The sequence below is a fragment of the Pleurodeles waltl genome, chromosome 8 (assembly GCF_031143425.1).
Source record: "Pleurodeles waltl isolate 20211129_DDA chromosome 8, aPleWal1.hap1.20221129, whole genome shotgun sequence".
NCBI classification, from domain to species: domain Eukaryota; kingdom Metazoa; phylum Chordata; class Amphibia; order Caudata; family Salamandridae; genus Pleurodeles; species Pleurodeles waltl.
This window is the reverse complement of record NC_090447.1, coordinates 599,940,507-599,958,930: the sequence shown is the minus strand read 5'-3', so window position 1 is coordinate 599,958,930 and position 18,424 is coordinate 599,940,507. Positions and strand designations below refer to the sequence as shown.

The 18,424-nt window shown below is 46.2% G+C and overlaps 1 protein-coding gene across 5 annotated transcripts in view; it reads left to right on the top strand.

Annotated features, from left to right (window-relative positions):
• TMCO3 (transmembrane and coiled-coil domains 3) overlaps positions 1 to 17,131 on the top strand; it is a 612,636-nt gene extending 595,505 nt beyond the window's left edge. For all 5 annotated transcript variants that reach the window (XM_069204660.1, XM_069204658.1, XM_069204662.1 and 2 more), the window contains exon 13: positions 15,292 to 17,131. In XM_069204660.1, the coding sequence (XP_069060761.1) occupies positions 15,292 to 15,420 (129 nt within the window). In that variant the 3' untranslated portion in view covers positions 15,421 to 17,131. The remainder of the gene's footprint in view (positions 1 to 15,291) is intronic.
• The last annotated feature ends 1,293 nt before the right edge of the window (positions 17,132 to 18,424 follow it).

Sequence of the window (18,424 nt, the reverse complement as noted above, 5' to 3'; positions counted from 1 at the left end):
ACCACCGCCATTCACTGAAACCCAAACCCAACCACAAACGTTTAGGAAATTCCCAAAAACTGAATTATTCAAATGCTTACCTTCTAAAGGTACCAAGCCAGACTCTCTAATTCAGAATCTTGGAGCCTCCCCTGTGAATAAAAAGAAGTGATTGAATGCTTTCTCCATATTCACAACTCTTTTAGGTCTCGCCTACCAGACAGCTTGTAGCTGTCTGTAGGCGCAAGCCTATTGTGGACCACACCAAAACCTTAGTCGTCCTATAGCTTGCCCATTGCTTACCTTTGGCTGGCTTTATTTCACTCTCATTTGTTTGCTTCTTATTTGGTAGCTTGCCTTAATTTTGTGCGTTTGTCTCTCCCATGGAGAATAGCATATTTACCCTGCTTTTGACTGGCTGACTTTGTATCTTCCCACTGCTCTAATTTACGGTACTACATTTTCCTTTTACATCAAATACTCCAAGAAGCGTGCATTTTCTTGCTGTCTCTCTTGTGCTGTGCACCACCACCCGCTGCTCTGTGCTGCCCTACCCCTCTCAGTGAAAGTAAATGCTTTCAAAAGTTTTGTTTTTCTTTTAGAGCTCTACACCTGCCATTTTTATTCACATCTGCTGCTCCCTTGTCCCTATCCCTCTCTGTTGCTTCCCCTTAGTTACAAAGCCACTCTTCCACTGCTCCACTAACCGCACTGTACATTACATATTTTGTTAATTTCATGTTTTTGGAGAGCCTGGCTGTTTCATTTTCTGCTGGGCCACTCCGCATTGAAAAAAAGCATTTTTGCTCTTTAAATATTGAAAATTAAAAGGCGCCCTTCTCATTTGTTTGCTGCATGCAAAGGTGGTGTCGCAAGCGTGCGCATATGTTAGCATGCACACATGTGCTAGCGGAGTGCCCATCCCTGCTGGCACCAGGCACATAATTGCACATTTTTTCTTTGTTTCTTTTTTTTTGTGGTAGGGGGGGGATGCATTAGCAAATCGAATAAGTCAACAGGCATAACTTAATGCATTTTCTAATGATTGTTTCAAATTGGCACTTTTCCGACTACCTTGTGTTTTAAAGTAACCAAATGGCCACACATAGTGCAATATAAAACTCCTAAACACATGTACATAACTATTGAGCTGTCTCACCGCACTCCCGGAATAGCTTTAGTTTTTCACTTACCTGCTTTCTATAAACCAAAGGAACATCTTCGTTTCATACTGCTACCTGAAATAGGGCATGTTCTTGCTTTTACGAAATAGCTGAATTTTTGCACCCAAAAAACGGTAGGTTTGCCACGTTGAGTAGAAAATGGTTTTGCTCATTGGTAGAATTGTTCCTCAAACTTGAACTAAAACAAAAAAGAAAAACTGTCTTGCTGTTTGTTTCCCTTGTTGCTGAAATGTCAGATCTGTTAAAAATGGTGCTATACTTTGTGAAGAAGCTTTCAGATCCAGATGAACATAGTGTTAAATGTGTTTGGGAGTTTATCATAATGCAGTTACACCACCAAAGCAGATGATTGAGAAGCGTACTACATAGATGAGACACATCACACTGCAGCTGTAATCGTGGTCCCACCCCTAACAGTGGTAGCAGGGGTGTGAAGTGAAGAGCTACAGGCCTCGGCCAGACTCCCAGTTGCAGCCCGAGGACACCCCCACAGCCCCTAACCGCATATTTGTCAGCAGGGTGCTAGACAAGAGGGGCACTGAGCATAAAACAGCGAAGGGGGACGACATGGGACGACAGGACCCTGTAAAACGTCTGCAGGCAAGAAGACTTCGAGGGGAATAGGTGTAGGTGCTGAGAGGAGGTGACTGTATCGGGGAGGGCAAGGGGCCCTGCAACAACAGCAGCCGAATCTTCTCACTGGCTCATCATGACAATGGTGTGGGGAAAACACATTCAGCCCCAATAGAGGCCAGATTAGAAAAACACACATTCCACAGGGAGATAGGGGCGCCCAAGAGAGGCAAAGATCAGCAACACCGGAGGGAAGCATCTGGGAGCCCTCATTGGAAGACTTGATGCAGGCCATCAAAGACACGACGACCAACCTGAAGGGTAAAATTGATACAAGGGCGTCAATGCCACCCTGATGCAGGCATACTTCTAAAATATGTCTATAAGAGGGTCTGCTAATGAACAACTCCTAAAAGAACACATAGACTCAATCCAAAATCTACAAGGCGAGGCCACACACCTAGGCAAAGTCACTCGACTTTTGCATGCTAGGGCGAAAGATGGAGAAGGGAGGTCTTGCCAAAACAACATTCTCCTGGTGGGATTGCCAGAACACAGCGAAGGAAGAGAACCAGAGTGTTTCCTGGAAGACTTTTCACAATGCGGCCAGCTGACTTGGCGTACTTGGTGGTAGAGGGGGTCTGCGGAATCCCTGGAGTACCCATCAAACCTGGAGTGAGACCACGGCCCTTATAGCCTAAGTTCTGAACTACTGAAGCAGGGAGGTGATTCTCAGGGTGGCCCGCACAAATAGCCTACTGCGATACGAAAACGAGACAGTAACAATGTTGTCGGACCATACCCAAGAGGTACAGGCAGGGAGATGCTCCCTTAATAAGGCTAAACAGAACCTCTGTAAGCTAGACCTGCTGTACATGATCTTCCCGGTGAAACTGGGGGTGGTCACACTTGGGTGCTTCATGTTTTTTACCACACCCGAGACGATGTGGGACTGGTTAGAAGGTTGATGTCCCTTGGAAGGGAAACAGTGCCAGATGGGGCAGTAGATGGAAGCGCCTGGCTGGTGCTACCCAAAGCCAGACAACAGTCCAGGAGTCTCGCAGGCAATCTAAGGGGAGCGGGACAGAGGCACACACCAACGGAATCGAACTGACGACCAATTGTTAAGCTCATGTCTCAGATCAGCAATCTGAAAGGCCTGGGCAAGCTGGGAGAAGGGCGGAGGGTGACTGACAGTACTGCCACAATACTCTCACCAAGGAAGTATACTATACCTGGTGCCAGTTGCTGTTTAAGGTGTGATTGGATGAATGGGAGGGCGACAGACATCTAGTAGGGGTAGTGATCAGTTCTAAGGTCGCAGCCTGAGACATTGGGGGGAAAGATAGGGGAGTTGGGACATATGTTTAGTTCAGTTATTATAGCAAGAGGATTGGCTAATCACCACACTAATGAGGGATCACTAGCTCACACGTTACAACAGGAGTGTTGGGGACATAGGCCCAGGCACACCAGTTGCAACATGGGAAGTGACACCCCCACACGGGGACAGGACCTAACAATACTCTCCTGGAATGTCAACAGGCTCAGGAGCCGAGTCAAGAAGGGTGGTGGTCTCTCTGTACCTGCTAAGGCACCACCCTGACATTATCTTGCGCCAGGAGAATCATCACATTGACAACAATTGTGCATTTTTGTAGGGAGGGCCGGTTACAATGTCCTGGTATTCTCAGGGTTTACCACTGGATCGAGAGGATTGGGTATACTGCCCAGGAAATCCCACCCGTTGCATATAACTAACACCTGGTTAAACCGAGGGGGTTACTATGCCACATTACATGGAAAATTGGAAGGGAATCACTACAATCTGCACAGTTGCTAAACATGGGGGATTGGCTGCTCCAGCTTCCCAATATCATAACAAGGATGGGGTTTGCAGGGAGGTGGGGAGAGGTCGAGTTTTAGCGCACCATGGAGGGCAGACAGGATAGTCTGTGTAGAGGGGAACAACAAACTGGACACGACCCAAGACTTTGATAATTCTCAGATGCTCTAGGCCTACTAGACATGTGGAGAGAGGCTCATCCCATAGATTGACAACATACATATGCTTCCGGGACTAATGGATCCATGTCACTGATTGATTATATTCTGGTTCCAAGAGCACAAGGGGGCACTAGACATTTGCCTATGGGCATATCACACCGTGCCCCCAATATGTACATAACTGACGGGAACATGACGATGTGGGGGGGCCTGGAAGTTGGATTCCTGGGAACTGGCAGACTAGAAAAATGGTAGCAGACAGTATAGAAACTTAAAAAAAAAAAAAAAAACTGTCTCAGTTGACTGGAACGTAGTAGTCTGGGAGGCCTGTAAAGCAATGCTTTAGGATTCCTTAATCTTCCACATAGCAGGGAAGAAGAGGAAGTGACGGTAGGAGGAGAGAGCCTTAGAACATAGGCTAGTAGATACTAAACGGAAATACACACAGCTTCCCACTGTGGAGCGGGCAAAGCATGGCAGTACTAATGGAGGAATACACTCAGAAGACAAGATGTTCGGGGGCTTCTACTCCAAATAGCACCAATTGTAGGAGGTTGGGAACAAAGCGGGCAAACTGCTGGAAGGTTGCAGGAAGGGAAGAGTAGGCCCTGTGGGTCCAAAAGTTGTTTGGGAGGATGGGAGGGAAAATGTGATAGCAGATGCTATTGCGGAGACCTTTGCACATTACCTCCAGACGCTGTATAAACCCGACTAGGGTATGCATATGGCGGGCCTACAAAAATTCATCACAGACATTCCAGTCCCTAGACTGTGCAAAGATGACTCTCAAAGATTAGATGAGGAGATCATCATCGAAGAAATACAGAAGGTGTTGTGCCAGCTTAGGAGGGGGAAGGCCCCTGGTTCTAATAGCTTCCTCCTGGAACTTTCTTTAAGTGTTGGCTGATGTGGGGGAACACCAGAAATATATGTTTTATGAGTCCAAGAGAAAAAGGACTGTCCCAGGGAATCTGAGGACTGCCAGTATCCACATGGAAGGTAAACCAGCCGAGCAGTTTGCCTCATACAGACCGATTGCTCTGCTTAATACAGCAGTGAGGTTGTTGGCCAGTGTGCTGGCTAATCGATTGCTATGGATGATAGGCAAACTCACTGTGCTGGATCAGTCTGGCTTTATGCTTCAGCGCTCTAGATACAACCTCTGAAGGTTATTCATATGTCTAGTGTGCCAATGGACCATGCAAGAACCAGAGGTCTGGATAATACTAGATGCCAAAAAGGCCTTTGACTTAGTGAACTGAGGCTACCCATAGCTGGTCCTGGATAAGATGATGTTCGAGCCGGGATTCTCCTTTTGGACACAAATTGTATACACAGGCCTGATGGCAGCGGTCAGTGTCAATAGAGTGACATCGAGGGAATTCTGACTGGGTAGAGGAATGAAACAGGCTTGCATGCTATCCTCATTGTGGTTCGCATTGGCAGTCGAGCTGCTGGTGTACTGGGTAATGGTGGACTTGCAGCTCAGGGGTGTACACTGGGATGAGAAAGGGGGGGACACCATCTTCACTTTAAGCAGACACCATTATGTTATACTGTTACTGGAGATAAACAACATATTTAGGAAATATTCCAAGATAGGTAATAATTGCCACAAGTCAGTGGCATTTCTGCTAGACTGGTGGCCCCAACAAGATCTGTGGCCTTACTCATTCTGATGGACCACGAACAGCTTCAAATACCTAGGTCTATATTACTATGGACCCTGAAGACTTCAAAAGATGCAATCTCGGATGAATCCTTGATGACTATAAACAAGACGTGGGGCACTGGAGGAAACTCCTGCTGTGCCTGATGGGTAGAGCGGCCCTATATAAAATAACGGTGTTAAAATTCTTCTATATGCTCCAGAACTCACTATACCGAGTTCCGGATGGATTCTTCATAGCGGTCTACGCAGTGGGACAGGGGGAAACTGTACATCACATTGCAAACACTTATGACAAATCCATGTGCGAGTGAGCTGCCTCTTCCTGACCTTTGACTCTTGCACAGAGCAGTACAGATTCAGGTGGTGGACATCTGGGTCTTCTCATTGTTACAGAAGCCCTGGTTGATGGCAGACAGGCGTGAGCTGGTGCGGGGAGGGTGGATATCTACGTAGGTTATGCAGCAGGGCTTGTGGCCCACACTGCTTTTTACAACCGAGTCAGTGATATACCACTGGAAGCAAACTACAAGGTGATTGGGAATGAGGGGCAGCTGACACTTGAAAGTCCTTTGTGAGAATCAGACTCCCTGAGAAACCTAAATACTCCAGAGGGTTGGATGCAGTGGGAGCTACCATACAGGGTGATGTGTGGTGCGCAGAAAGCCTCCAATCCTTTGAGGAGCTGCAGCCAGAATATAACAGTCAGCTCTTTCAATATGCCATGCCTTGGTCAGCTATGGGGAGGAACTGTGAGAAGTGGCAGAGGAAACCCCACTCTAGTACCGGATGCTTTTGGCCTGCCTTCATAAACTTGCTATCTCCCTGATCTAGAAAACTTTACAAAACAAAAGCCAGTCATCTCTCAATAAACTAGGCACCATGGGTGTGGCCAAAATGGCGCTGAGTGCAGTTGCACTTGCATGAAGCTCCCACCTGACAGACTCCTGCAGTTTACAAGACCTGAGGAGCCCGCTGGTGCCCCGCTCCCCTGTGCAAGTAAGAGAGGACGGGTAGCTCTTGATCCCGGGTGGCAGTTGTGATGCTGGGCCCCATGTGTGGGGCGTTGCCTGCAGGAGAGACATGCTTCAGCCTGCACAGAGGACCTGCCTCAAAGCCAGGGACGTGATGCCTCACAGCGGAGAGCCAAATGCTGCCCATACAGGGGGAGGCCGTGGTAATTTAGGCAGCACTTCATGGAGTCAATCAGTGGTGAGGAGCCCCTGCCCTTTACCCGCAGAGAATGTGGACTGACTCTTCCCCAGGTACTGCAGACAGTGGCACCCACAAGACAGAGTCTGTATAGAAGAGAGCGGTACAGCTGTGAGAGAGTGAGTGGGGCCTGCAGTGAGTGCCTGACAGGGTGGTGCTCCCTCGTTCAAGGGGCAGATGCGCCTCTCATTCTGGCCTGCTAGTGTTGCAAGGTGGGGGACTGGAAATTGATCTGCAGCATGGCGGCCCGTTGGGCCCCCTGAAAGCAGCGACTGAATGACCCCAACTATGTGAACTGTCGGATGGGAAGCTGGGTTCAACAGGACACTGCCTGGTGCATGAGATGGACTCAGTTTGCCCGCTGACCTGAATAGGGCGCAGCGATGCCCACTACCTAATTTGGTGTCTCAGCCGAAACTGAAATGTTGAGGGTGCCAACTGCCCTGATGCATGACAGGTGAATTATAAAGGGTTGCGTGGCTGCATGTGGCTCTGTAGTGCCTTAAAGACCTAAGTGGCAGGCTTATCAGCTTTGTGGAGTCTACTGGTGGGGCTCCTTCTTGGTGCAGTAAGACACGGTGATGAAGTGACTGCATCAGCTTGGCCTCTCGGTGCAGCCTTGAGATCCTTTTCTCCCTGGGAAGGCCCTGGAGGTCCAGAATATTGCACTAAGGGCCTTCTGACTGGAGGTCTTGGGTGACAGCTACAACTAGGTAATAGTTTGGCCTAAAGTTGCCAAGCCGCCTCCTCCTAAGTCTATTATGGACATTCTAATGGCCCCCACCACACCAGCAGACCCAATTTGACAGCTCGAGGTTACATTGAAGAAGCACACAGGAATGTTCGATAAAATTCTACAGGCCATCCAGGACTCAAAGACTGCAAAGGAGGCCCAGTTGAGGCCTATACAAGTGTAGATGGGGCTTCAGCGGGCTGATTATGCCAAGCTGGGGAACAAAATGGATGAGACGGAGTCCTCCCTGACGTCAATGCGGCCCACAATGTCAACCATGCAGGAGCTGCGTAAAGTCCTTACAGCTGGAGGTGTGCAAGAACTTAAAGCCTGTGCGGAGGATTTGGAGGGGTGGTCACAGCAAAATAATATCTGTTTCCTTGGCTTTCCTAAGAAGTCGGAAGGTCCAAGAATAGAGTTGTTCTTGGAGAACTGGTTGACGTCCACAGTCCTGAGCAAGCGAATGCCAAAGTTCTTTTCCATTGAGAGGGCACAGAGGATCCGGGGCCAGCCGCATTCCCGTGGGCCCCTCCACATCCAGTGGTAGCCCATCTGCTGAACTTTTGGGATTGAGACCTGCAGCTACAGTTATTCTGCACAAAAGGCCCCTGACAGTGCAACAGTAATCTCATCACAGCCTATTTTGTCTATACGCCGAAGTTCAAAGGAAACGCAACACTTTTGGGGCTATTAAAGCACAGCTCTGGACCCTGGTACTGCTATATGACTTGCTCTTCCCGGCGAGGATCCGCATAGTGGACTCTGATGTGACCCATTTCTTTCACACCCTACAGGAGACCTGGTTGTGGTTGCAGTCACAGGGATCCACGTATTTGGGTGGGGATGACATGCTAGGCTGGAGCAGGAGTAAGCCTTGCCATTATCACCCCCGGCCAGCCAGACACTCATTCATCGGAGGAGCAGGCAGTCAAGGAATGGGTGCAGGTGGTGGTGGAGATCTCCTACACTACACAAACAGATATGAGGTCTTGGATCCCTAGACGGTCCTGGAGTCTATCATGTGTGCTCCTAGTTCAGAGGCCTTGGAGTGAGAGAAGACTATCACCCTAAGCTCAGGTCCCTACCTGGAAATTGCATTCAGAGGCCCTCCTGGACCCGGCCTTCAGGGAGACCGTAGGCACACACAAACATAAACATTGATTATAAGATTTTAAGCAAGGTGCTTGTGAATAAGATATTGCTGGTGCTGCTTACACTGGTGCACCCAGACCAGAATGGTTTTATTCCCCATAGGTCCACTTTTTATAATATCAGCAGACAGTGCTGCATAATGTGGGTTCTTAGAGGGGGCGGACGACCTTCCAGTGTCCTTCGACATCAAGAAGTTGTTCGATACCCTGGGGTGGTCCTACCTGTTGCTGGTATCGGAGGGCCTAGAGTTGGGCCCTGAGTTCCTAGGCTGGAATAAACTGCCCTTCACAGCTCCACAGGCTAGGGTAAAAAAACAGGGCAACAAAACTCATGCAGCTATGTCATTGGTGGGGGTACTAGACAATGTTGTTCCCTGTCGCTCGTTATATTGGCCCTGGAGAAGGAGCCCTGTGCCTATATTTTTTTAGGGCTCGGGCCCAGACTGGGTTGTGTCCATAGGGAAGGACTTGCATATAAGTTCCTGATAAAATGCTCTTATATACTTTCAGGAACACAAATGAGTACTGCCAGGTTTATTTGAGTTATTGTAGCACTTTGGGATAAAGACTGGTCTTAGGATAAACTGGGGTGAAATCTTGTTTATTCCTTCTGCAGCAAGTGGAACAAGCGGAAAGGGCAGTGCTGCCGACAGAGCGGTTACCCTGGAGCATGGAATCCTTTCTCTACCTGGGAATAAATGCATTTGTCAGACAAGGATGTCCTTGATGGTAACTTCTGTAAAGTGTTGTCAGCTGTTGCAGGTCCCTAGTCTTTTGCTTACACCGCCCTTTCTCGCTAATGTGTCACATGGCAGTAGCAAATATGCTAGTTTCACCATGCTTTCGGTGTCTGTTCACAGCCTTACCAGTAGTTGAGCGGTCTAGTGTAAGATCTGGTCTGGGAGAGATGTAGGTGGAGGGCCTCGCACGCTAGGCTCCAACAGCCCATGACAACGGGAGACCTGGAGGTGCGGGACTTTGAGCTATATTACGCCGCAGCCAAGCTGCAGTGGCAAATGCAGTGGCTGGCCGATTGCACTACCTGGGAGTGTGGCTATTTAGTACGAACTCCAAGGGACCAAGGTGATAGATTGATTGATGGACAGACGCAGTCCTCTGAGAGGACTGGGTGGTTGGCACAAGCGGGTAGACTTTGCTGGAATATGTACATTCAGCACCAGCACTGCACCACAGTAACTGCTGTGGAGTGTGCTACGAATGCGGGCTCTGCTCACAGTAATACCGACCATGGCAGGAGACTTGAGCTGGTCGAGTAGGGGATCTCCTAATTGAGGGACTCTGTGCTCTTTTCTTGATTTGCAGCTTGGGGGCAGGCTTTTTCCTGACACATAATGCATTTGTGCTGGCGGTGCTGGACACATGCAGAATGTGTCAGCGGGAGCCAGTGCTGCATGAGGGACTGTGGTGTGTTCTTACTCATGGGAAGGGGAGACGGGCTGTTACAGTATTGTATGGTGCATTATTACCTCAAGATAAATACCAGGCAATGTGTAGCAAGCCCCAGTGGGAAGGATGCCTGGAATAGCCCTACCAGTTAAACAATAGGAGATGGCACTTGTTACACCTGCCAGCCTTAGGGTGGTTATCCCCTAACTTTATGACTGCCTCCCTCCACTTTTCTGACACTGTTTTTGCTCGCTTTAGGACTCTGCGCACTTTACCACTGCTAACCAGTGCTAAAGCGCATATGCTCTCACCCTAAAAACATGGTAACATTGGCTCATACCTAATTGGCATATTTAATTTACTTGTAAGCCCCCAGTAAAGTGCACTTCATATGCCCAGGGCCTTTAAATTAAATGCTACTAATGCTCTTGCAGCACTGATTGTGCCACCCCTATAAGTAGCCCCTTAACCATGTCTCAGGCCTGCCATTGCAAGGCCTGTGTGTGCAGTTTCACTGCCACTTCGACTTGGCATTTAAAAGTACTTGCCAAGCCTTAAACTCCCCTTTTTCTACATATACTGTTTGAGTGGTAGATTCGGATCAGGAAGGGGTAACCAGTTCAAATTTAGTATGGCCAGAATGGTAATAGAAAAACCTGCTTATTGGTGAGGTTGGATTTTATATTACTATTTTAGAAATGCCACATTTAGAAAGTGAGCATTTTTTCTGCACTTAAAAATCCATCTGTGACTTACTTACAGCCTGTCTCCAGTCAACGTCTCGGTTGGGCTGGTTGACAGCTTCCTTCTGCATTTCACCCAGACACACACAGGACACTCAGTCACACCTGCACTCATCTGCATACTGAATGGGTCTTCCTGGGCTGGAAGTGTGGAGGGCCTGACACTTACATTTCAAATGCTAGTGGCCTGTCCTCACACAATGGACTGCCAAACCCCTACTGGGACCCTGGCAGACAGACCTGTACTGAAAGGGGAAATTGTGTACTACAAAACCACTCTTTGAAGTCTCCCCCACTTCAAAGGCATTATTGGGCACATAAACTGGGTCCCTGACCCCACCAACTCAGACACTTCTGGACCTGAACCTGCAGCCTGTCAAGACGAACTGCTTGGCTGCCGAAAGGACTCATCTGGACTGCTTTGCTGGGAAGGACTGCTGACCTGCTGTTGCCCAAGTGCCCTCTGACTTTGCTGAGAAATACTGTCCAAGTGCTTGGATTAAGCTTCCCTCCTGTTTCCTGAAGTCTCAGGGCCAAAAAGACTTCATCTTGTCAGGAAACTCCTTGTGAGATGAAAATCGACACACACAGCCTGTCGGCAAAGATGTTTTGTGAAACAGAGAACTACACAGCCCGACTTCCTGAGTGAAGATTGGACACAGCCTGCCTTGCGACAGAAATTTTGATGCACAATTCTACCGAATCGACGCACAGCCGAACTGGAACAATGCAGCCGATTCCCTGAGTGGAAAATTGACACAACGCATGCCGTGCATCCGAATATTTGACGCATTGCCATACTGGATTGACGCAACGCTTGTGACGTTTTACAGTGCGCCCAGGATTTCCCCCATCGTCAAAAAGATCCCCTCATCGCAGTTAAGAACCAAGACTTCATACCAAAAAAACGACACAAATCCCCTTGCAGCATAGAAAGAAACAATTCATTGTCTGTGCCGTGTTGGAGAATCTGACGCACACCCTATTTTATCACGCATCTCCTCCACTGCGGTCTCCATGCGTGTTATTTTTCACGCATACCAGGTACTTTGTGTAATAAAGAGACAACTGCTGATTTCTAAGATTTAAGACTCTTTTTATATTTTTCTAAGCCTGTGTGGTGTATTTTTGGGGTGTTTTCACTGTGTTACTGTATGATGTATTGCACAAATACTTTTCACATTGCCTTCTAAGTTAAGCCTGACTGCTCAGTGCCAAGCTACCGGTGGGTGGGCACAGGATAATTTGGATTGTGTGTAAGTTACCCTGACTCGGATTTTGGTCCCTACTTGGACAAGGGTGTATACCTCTGGAAATTAGAGATTCCATTTCTAACAACACATGATATATGTTAAATGAGTTTCACGCAACTCCTGCCTTCAATATATGCAGTATAATTACTTGCACCAGACATATTTCAGTCCCTACCAAGTACACAGGATGTTTGCGCACTCGTCCCCGGAATGCTCCTGATGTCGCCATCCAGATACATCCATTCTTCACATGGTATGGGCCTGCCCGGTTCCGGCCGAGTGTGGGTGAGAGTGATGGAAGCTATACCAGATTTCGTTGATACACCCACGGCACCCAACCCCCTGGTATGCCTGTTGGGGATAACTGCCACAAATAAAAAAACAGAACACTGTTTGAAATTTGTGGACTTAGCAATGATTTTATTTAAGCATCAGATAGTGATATCCTGAAAGGTGGCTGAGCCACCCCTGGAGGTGATCTGGCTCAGAGTGGTGCTTAAGCGGCAGTGGTGGAGTCAGATGCTGTGGCCCCAGATGTTCACCAAGTGGACAGAGCCAGTGCCGCCATGTTGTGGGACATATAAGTGCTTACGTTACTGGACAAAATGGGCAAATCCCTTCAGTAGAGGCCTCCCCTCGGTTGAAGGATGGGAGCCATGCCCTGTCTGACTCCCATTCGCCCTCCCCCTTTATTCTTCCTCCTTTCATTATTAAAGTTACCCGATGCTGCCTCTCCCTCACTGAAGGTGTTGCTCCCACTAGCCATGGAATGTTAATGTAATGTATTCCTTCTTTTCGTTTATGTGATTGCTATGTCTGGATGCATTTAACTACCTCCACTTTTTTTTTTGGACCTTTACGGGGTTCACTAGCTGCTGCACTTCCAGATCTTAGGGTCCTGAGGGTCAAGGAGCACCTGGGGGTAATTAATGTGTGTATTTATATTCTAATGTCAGCTATGTTATTTCCCATGTTAACGCAGAAACTGTCGGTTTTTGGATACAAAATTAAAAATGCAATAAAGACATTTAAAAAAATAATTAACTACGCACGAAATGGGAATGAGACTTGGTGAGGATGAGGACTGGGTGAGGGCCAGTCTATACCTGAGAGAGGTAGCCATTAAAGCAGGCTTTAGACAAGTGCAACGCGAAGTAATACATCAGGTGTACTACACCAGGACTAGGTTGTATGGAATCGGGCAAAGCAACACTAACTCATTTTTAAGGGACTGCAGGCAATAGCGGAAACTATTACACACCCGGGGAGTGTGCATACAGGACTACTAGCACCATGTGGGTCAGTGTGTTTTTGAACTTCTGGAAGGAACAATTGAGGTTGGCGTGAGGTTGGCTACATTGGGAATCTGGGAGTGGCAAGTCTGGTCTAAGTACGCCAGTTTGTTTTGCAAGGTGGCACTTGCAGTGGCTAGAAGAGACATTACCCATTTATGAGGCAGCAGAGACCCCCCGGCAATAGCATTATGAAGGCCTGGTCTTGACTGGTGCATGTGGACCGAAGCCATGGTGTATAAACACTGAGAGTGCCCACGAGGTTCGACAAGGTATGGGGCCTTTGGAAATAATTCAGAGACAAGGGGTGAAACAAGTTAACAGGTAGTTGAAGGGCACCTGCGACTGGCTCTATAGAACCCACACACCCAGATGTGGGTTTTGGGTTGCTATTTTGTAATAGAGTTGGTGCTGACTGACTATCAAAATTATAAAATGTTAAAAAAATTTAAAAATACTGTCAGCCTGCAAGTTTTTCACTTGTGACCCGCGTTAAGTCAGCAACTCTGATCAAAGGTATGTATCTTCTAAAGCAGAAAGTAAAACTGTCTTTGTTGATGCCAGCACTATCCAGGAGCAGAAAACATCAGCCTGGCGAATAACACTCCCATGCTTTCTGCAGACATAAGGGGAATACCATTACATTGTGGGAGAAAATATTTGTATCAATTGTATTGTGTGCCTGGTGCCATTACTGGTTTGCTCCATGTCAAGGGAGTAGATTATTTTATTGGCTTGATAACAAAATCAACCAACTCTGACTCTTGAACAGTCCATTGGTCGAGGGGTGCGTCAGGAGTTGTCAACCCAAGTCGAGGATGTCTGTGAAAGGAAATATGAAATACTCCAAGATATCATTAGTAATTTACCTCAAGTGTTGTGCCAAAAACAACTACAGCTGCATTACATTGTGACCAACAGTTGGCACCGGAAAACTAGTTCGGGAGTTTGTCATTTGTCGGCACTATCTTTTACCTGCTGGTGCAGATGTTAACTTACCCAAAGTGTGAGTATTTTAAGGCAGGTAGGGGGCCTCTGCTTTCATCTTAGTGTTGTTATCAAGCTGAACCAAGACATCCTATGTTAATTTAAAGTATGAAAATGAATGTGTGCAAAAACTTCAAGCAGCAGTAGAGTGCTTATACCCAAGCTTGGACACTGTGGGGGTATTTTGACTTCAGCGGATGGGTTTCACTGTTCGCCGAAGTCCTGTGGTCAGGTTGCTGCCAGTGCGGCTGTCTTCCCACGGGCCTCATTAAGAGTTCATTGCTGGGTCAGCGGGCAGAATCACTGCCCAGCGGGGAACAGCCTACAACGTTCACTCTGGCTCATAATTGAGCCGTGGCAATGTTGTAGTGCGTAGGGTGCACCAGCACCCATCTTGCTGTTCACTGTCTGGCAATGGGGGCCCCTGCACTGCCCACAACAAGTGCATGGGTAGTGCAGGGGCCCCACTAGGGCCCCCTGCACTCTGTCTCCACCAGCCTGGCAGAGAGGAGGGTCGTAATCCCCAGGATGGTGCTGCATGCAGCGATGCCCTGGCGGATTAGGACCACCAGTTCTCCTGTGGAGGAGAACTGGCGGTCTGACCGTGGCACAACCGCCACGGTCACATGGCAGTCAGACCCTGTCAAAGCAGTCGGACCACCACTTTGGGGGCGGTCAGAATGCCACCGCGACCCTAATGACCCCCCTATGTTTTACTCCTTTAACTGCTCCAGGTGCTTTCGCTGCCAGACCAGAATCACTTCAGCAGCTTTGCTTTCCTAGAAAGTATTTTTGCACAAGCCTCACCCAACTTTACCTGCATGCCAGTCGTGCCTCCTCTTATCCTGGCTCAGACCCAGAGCCTTGAGCTGCCAAGGACAATCGTCTTTACTGAGTTATTTTTCCAAATGTTCCTTCGGACACTTTCACTGAATGTCTTGCAACGTTTGTTATCCAGGCCTTCATTTATCCCACGAGTTCCATAAATGTCTGTAATAAGCTGAAATAAAACATTTTTCGTGAGTTCTATTTTTCTCATAACCCTGCACTGCCGTACGAACTCAATGACAATAATGTTTACATTTGCTCTTTTCATTTCAGGTCTACCTCCTCATTTTGAGCGTGACTACTTTAAGCCTCTTGCTTGCTCCAGCACTGTGGAGAGCAGCCATTATGAAATGTGTGCCAAGACCAGATAAACGATCAAGCTCCCTACAGAGACTACCATAGACAGCAGGCTGCCTTCATAGAGAGCTGGGTGGGGATCCAGTTGACACTGCAGTTTCATGACAAAAAGGTGGTGGGCTCTCGTTTTTCTCCAAACGTGCACTTGCTTGTAGGCCTTGTGCTGCCAAAGAGAAGCTTTACTTTAAAGAGGTTGACTCAAGGTTTGCACAGCTTTTGATTCATACGCGGTTTGCGTTACGTGTGTAAAAACTTGGTGACAGCTATGTTCCATATCTTTCACTAAATGCTCTGTTTGGGTTTAGTTTATATCTTAATAGCAGTGGGTCTGTACAGGAACACGTTACGCGCAGTTTATGAAATCTTAATAGCAGTGGGTCTGTACACGAATACTTTATGCGCAAAAGGGAGCAAATGTATTTATGCGCTGTTTTGCACAGTTCAAAACTTCACACAATAATAAAGGCGAAAATGTTTTGCCCCAAAATGGAACGAAAACACGAGCAGCTAAACCCGGAAAAATGTGCAAAATCAATTTGCATCATTTTTGCTTGGACCAAAAAAGTACTGTATTGATTCCGTAGTTATCGTTTGTTATCCAGTGAATGGATATGTACAACACAGTTTAGTTTTTTTAGCAAAATCTCGTTCTATTAATAGCCTTTAATACGTTTCCTCAATGTGCCTTTTATCGAAGTTGATTTTCCTTAGCAGATGATTTTTGTTAAGAATGGCATTAATTTGTTTACATTACTTTTTAATAGTTCGTTTAGGCATTTTTCTTAAAATGATTTTGTTTGGTTGTGTAATAATGAAACTGGTGGGTTAATACCGTCTGTCCTGTTATCAGTCATAAAACACATTTTCAGTGGTAGTAAGCCACAGCTGTTGTAAGCAGTGATAAGGCTGCTCACTGTAATTCTCATGGTTTGCAACAGAATTGTTTCCTTAATTATATGGGGACACTATATGATATGCTACTATCCAAGAATACACGTGCCCTGTTAATTTTTGTCTCTCTTGTTTTTTAAGAATGTAAAAGAAATTGAGAACTTTGTCATTGAAGATCGGGTTCTTCAAGTTTAAATTGACACTTAAAGTGGGTTTTTTTAAAATTATTTTATGTTTTGTCCAAGTTACCTTATGAAGTGATGCATCACTACAGTGTATTGTTTGTGCTTCAGTGCTGCTTCACCTTGTAATACGTTTTTTTCATCTGAAGAAGTAATCCTTTACACAAACTTGGCATTCGTTTTCCCGTTCATTTTAGTGTACTCTGTTGTAACATGCCAAGGTTTTTCGTTGGAATACTAGTCAACTGCAAGCTGAACACTCATTAACTCGGTAAATTATAGTGCTTCAGTCATCAATAAAAACGTAATAACATCATGGATTCGGTCAAAAAACGTAAGAAATTATATTCCTGCACCCTCTTTCAGTTTTATAAATGTTAATTCAAGTTATGGTCTGAATAGCACATGCTCTCAAAGTCCAGAAAAGCACATCGAAGCGATTTCACGCTTCTCCCAAGCACCTCAATCATAACTCACAGTTACTCCATATTTTGTTGTGCAAAGAGATAGCGCATTGGGCTGTCGTTGAAGGGGCTTGAAAGTCATAATTGTTTTCGAGAAAGTACAAAAAGATGATATTGCTCAATGATATTTGTGTGCCTTCTCGTGACACCATTATATTGATGTGCCGCACATTGCCGGTTTAGAAGACCACCTAATATAAAATAAAATTAATCAATTGACTCATTGTGAATCTGATTTCTTTCACATAAAAGTTTGTGTGTTTTTTTCAGGAATACTTGGGACAATTTTTGATTGGTCGCAGTCCTCTAAAGCGCTTTTGTGCTTGTTTTGGTAAAATCTTTATCCCAAATAAAAGTTCAGCGTTTCAGAATCCAGTTGTACTTACTATAGAAACGTTCACCAGCATGCAGTGTTTTCCCAACTAGACCAATTCCAGATGATCGTTTCCTGAATGTTTTATTTATTTATTATTTATATGTAGATATAGTTTTTGCAACTTGTAAAACAAAGCTCTTTCTTTCTCAATATCACTTTAACCCTTTCGCTGCCAGGCCATTTCCCCCTCAGGTGCCATGCCTTTTGTTTGGCTATTTGGAGCAGTTTGCGCTTAGGCCCTCATAACTTTTTGTCAACATAAGCTACTCACACCAAATTTGCGTCCTTTTTTTCAAACACCCTAGGGATTCTAGAAGTACCCATAGTTTGAGGGTTCTCCAGGAGGAGACCAAGAAATTAGCAAAAATGTAGTTGTTTCTTTTTAATGGGAAAAAAGGTCTGCTGAAGAAATCTTGTGTTTTTCCCCCTGAAAATGGCATCAACAAATGGTTTGCGGTGCTAAAATCACCAGCTTTCCAGCTTTCAGAAACAGGCAGACTTGAATCAGAAAACCACATTTTCAACACAATTTTGGCACTTTACTGGAACATACCCCATTTTTACTAATTTTCTGTGTTTTTAGACTCCTTCCAGTTAGTGACAGAAATGGGTGTGAAACCAATGCTGGATCCCAGACAACTAAACATTTCTGAAAAGAAGACAAAATCCTGAATTCAGCAAGGGGTCATTTGTGTAGATCCTTCAAGGTTTTCCTACAAAAAGTAACAGCTAAAATAGAAAAATATTGTAATTGAGGTGAAAAAAGAGTCATTTCTCTCCACGTTTTCTTCTATAACGTTGTCCAGCTATGGCAGATTTTTTAAAGCAATATACCGTTATGTCAGGTGGACTCTTGTGGTTGCGGATATATAGGGCTTGTAGATTCATCAAGAAACCTAGGTACCTAGAACCGATAAAGGGGCTGCACCTTGCAATGGGTTTTCATTGTATACTGGGTATACAGCTATTCATTTGGTGAAATATAAAAAGTGAAATATAGGTATTGGGCACAAGATAAGATGTTGAGAAGCAGTGGTTATTTGCACATCTCTGAATTCCGGGGCCCCATACAAGCATGTGAATTACAGGGCATCTCTCAAATAGACGTCTTTTTTACACACTGTCATACATTTGGA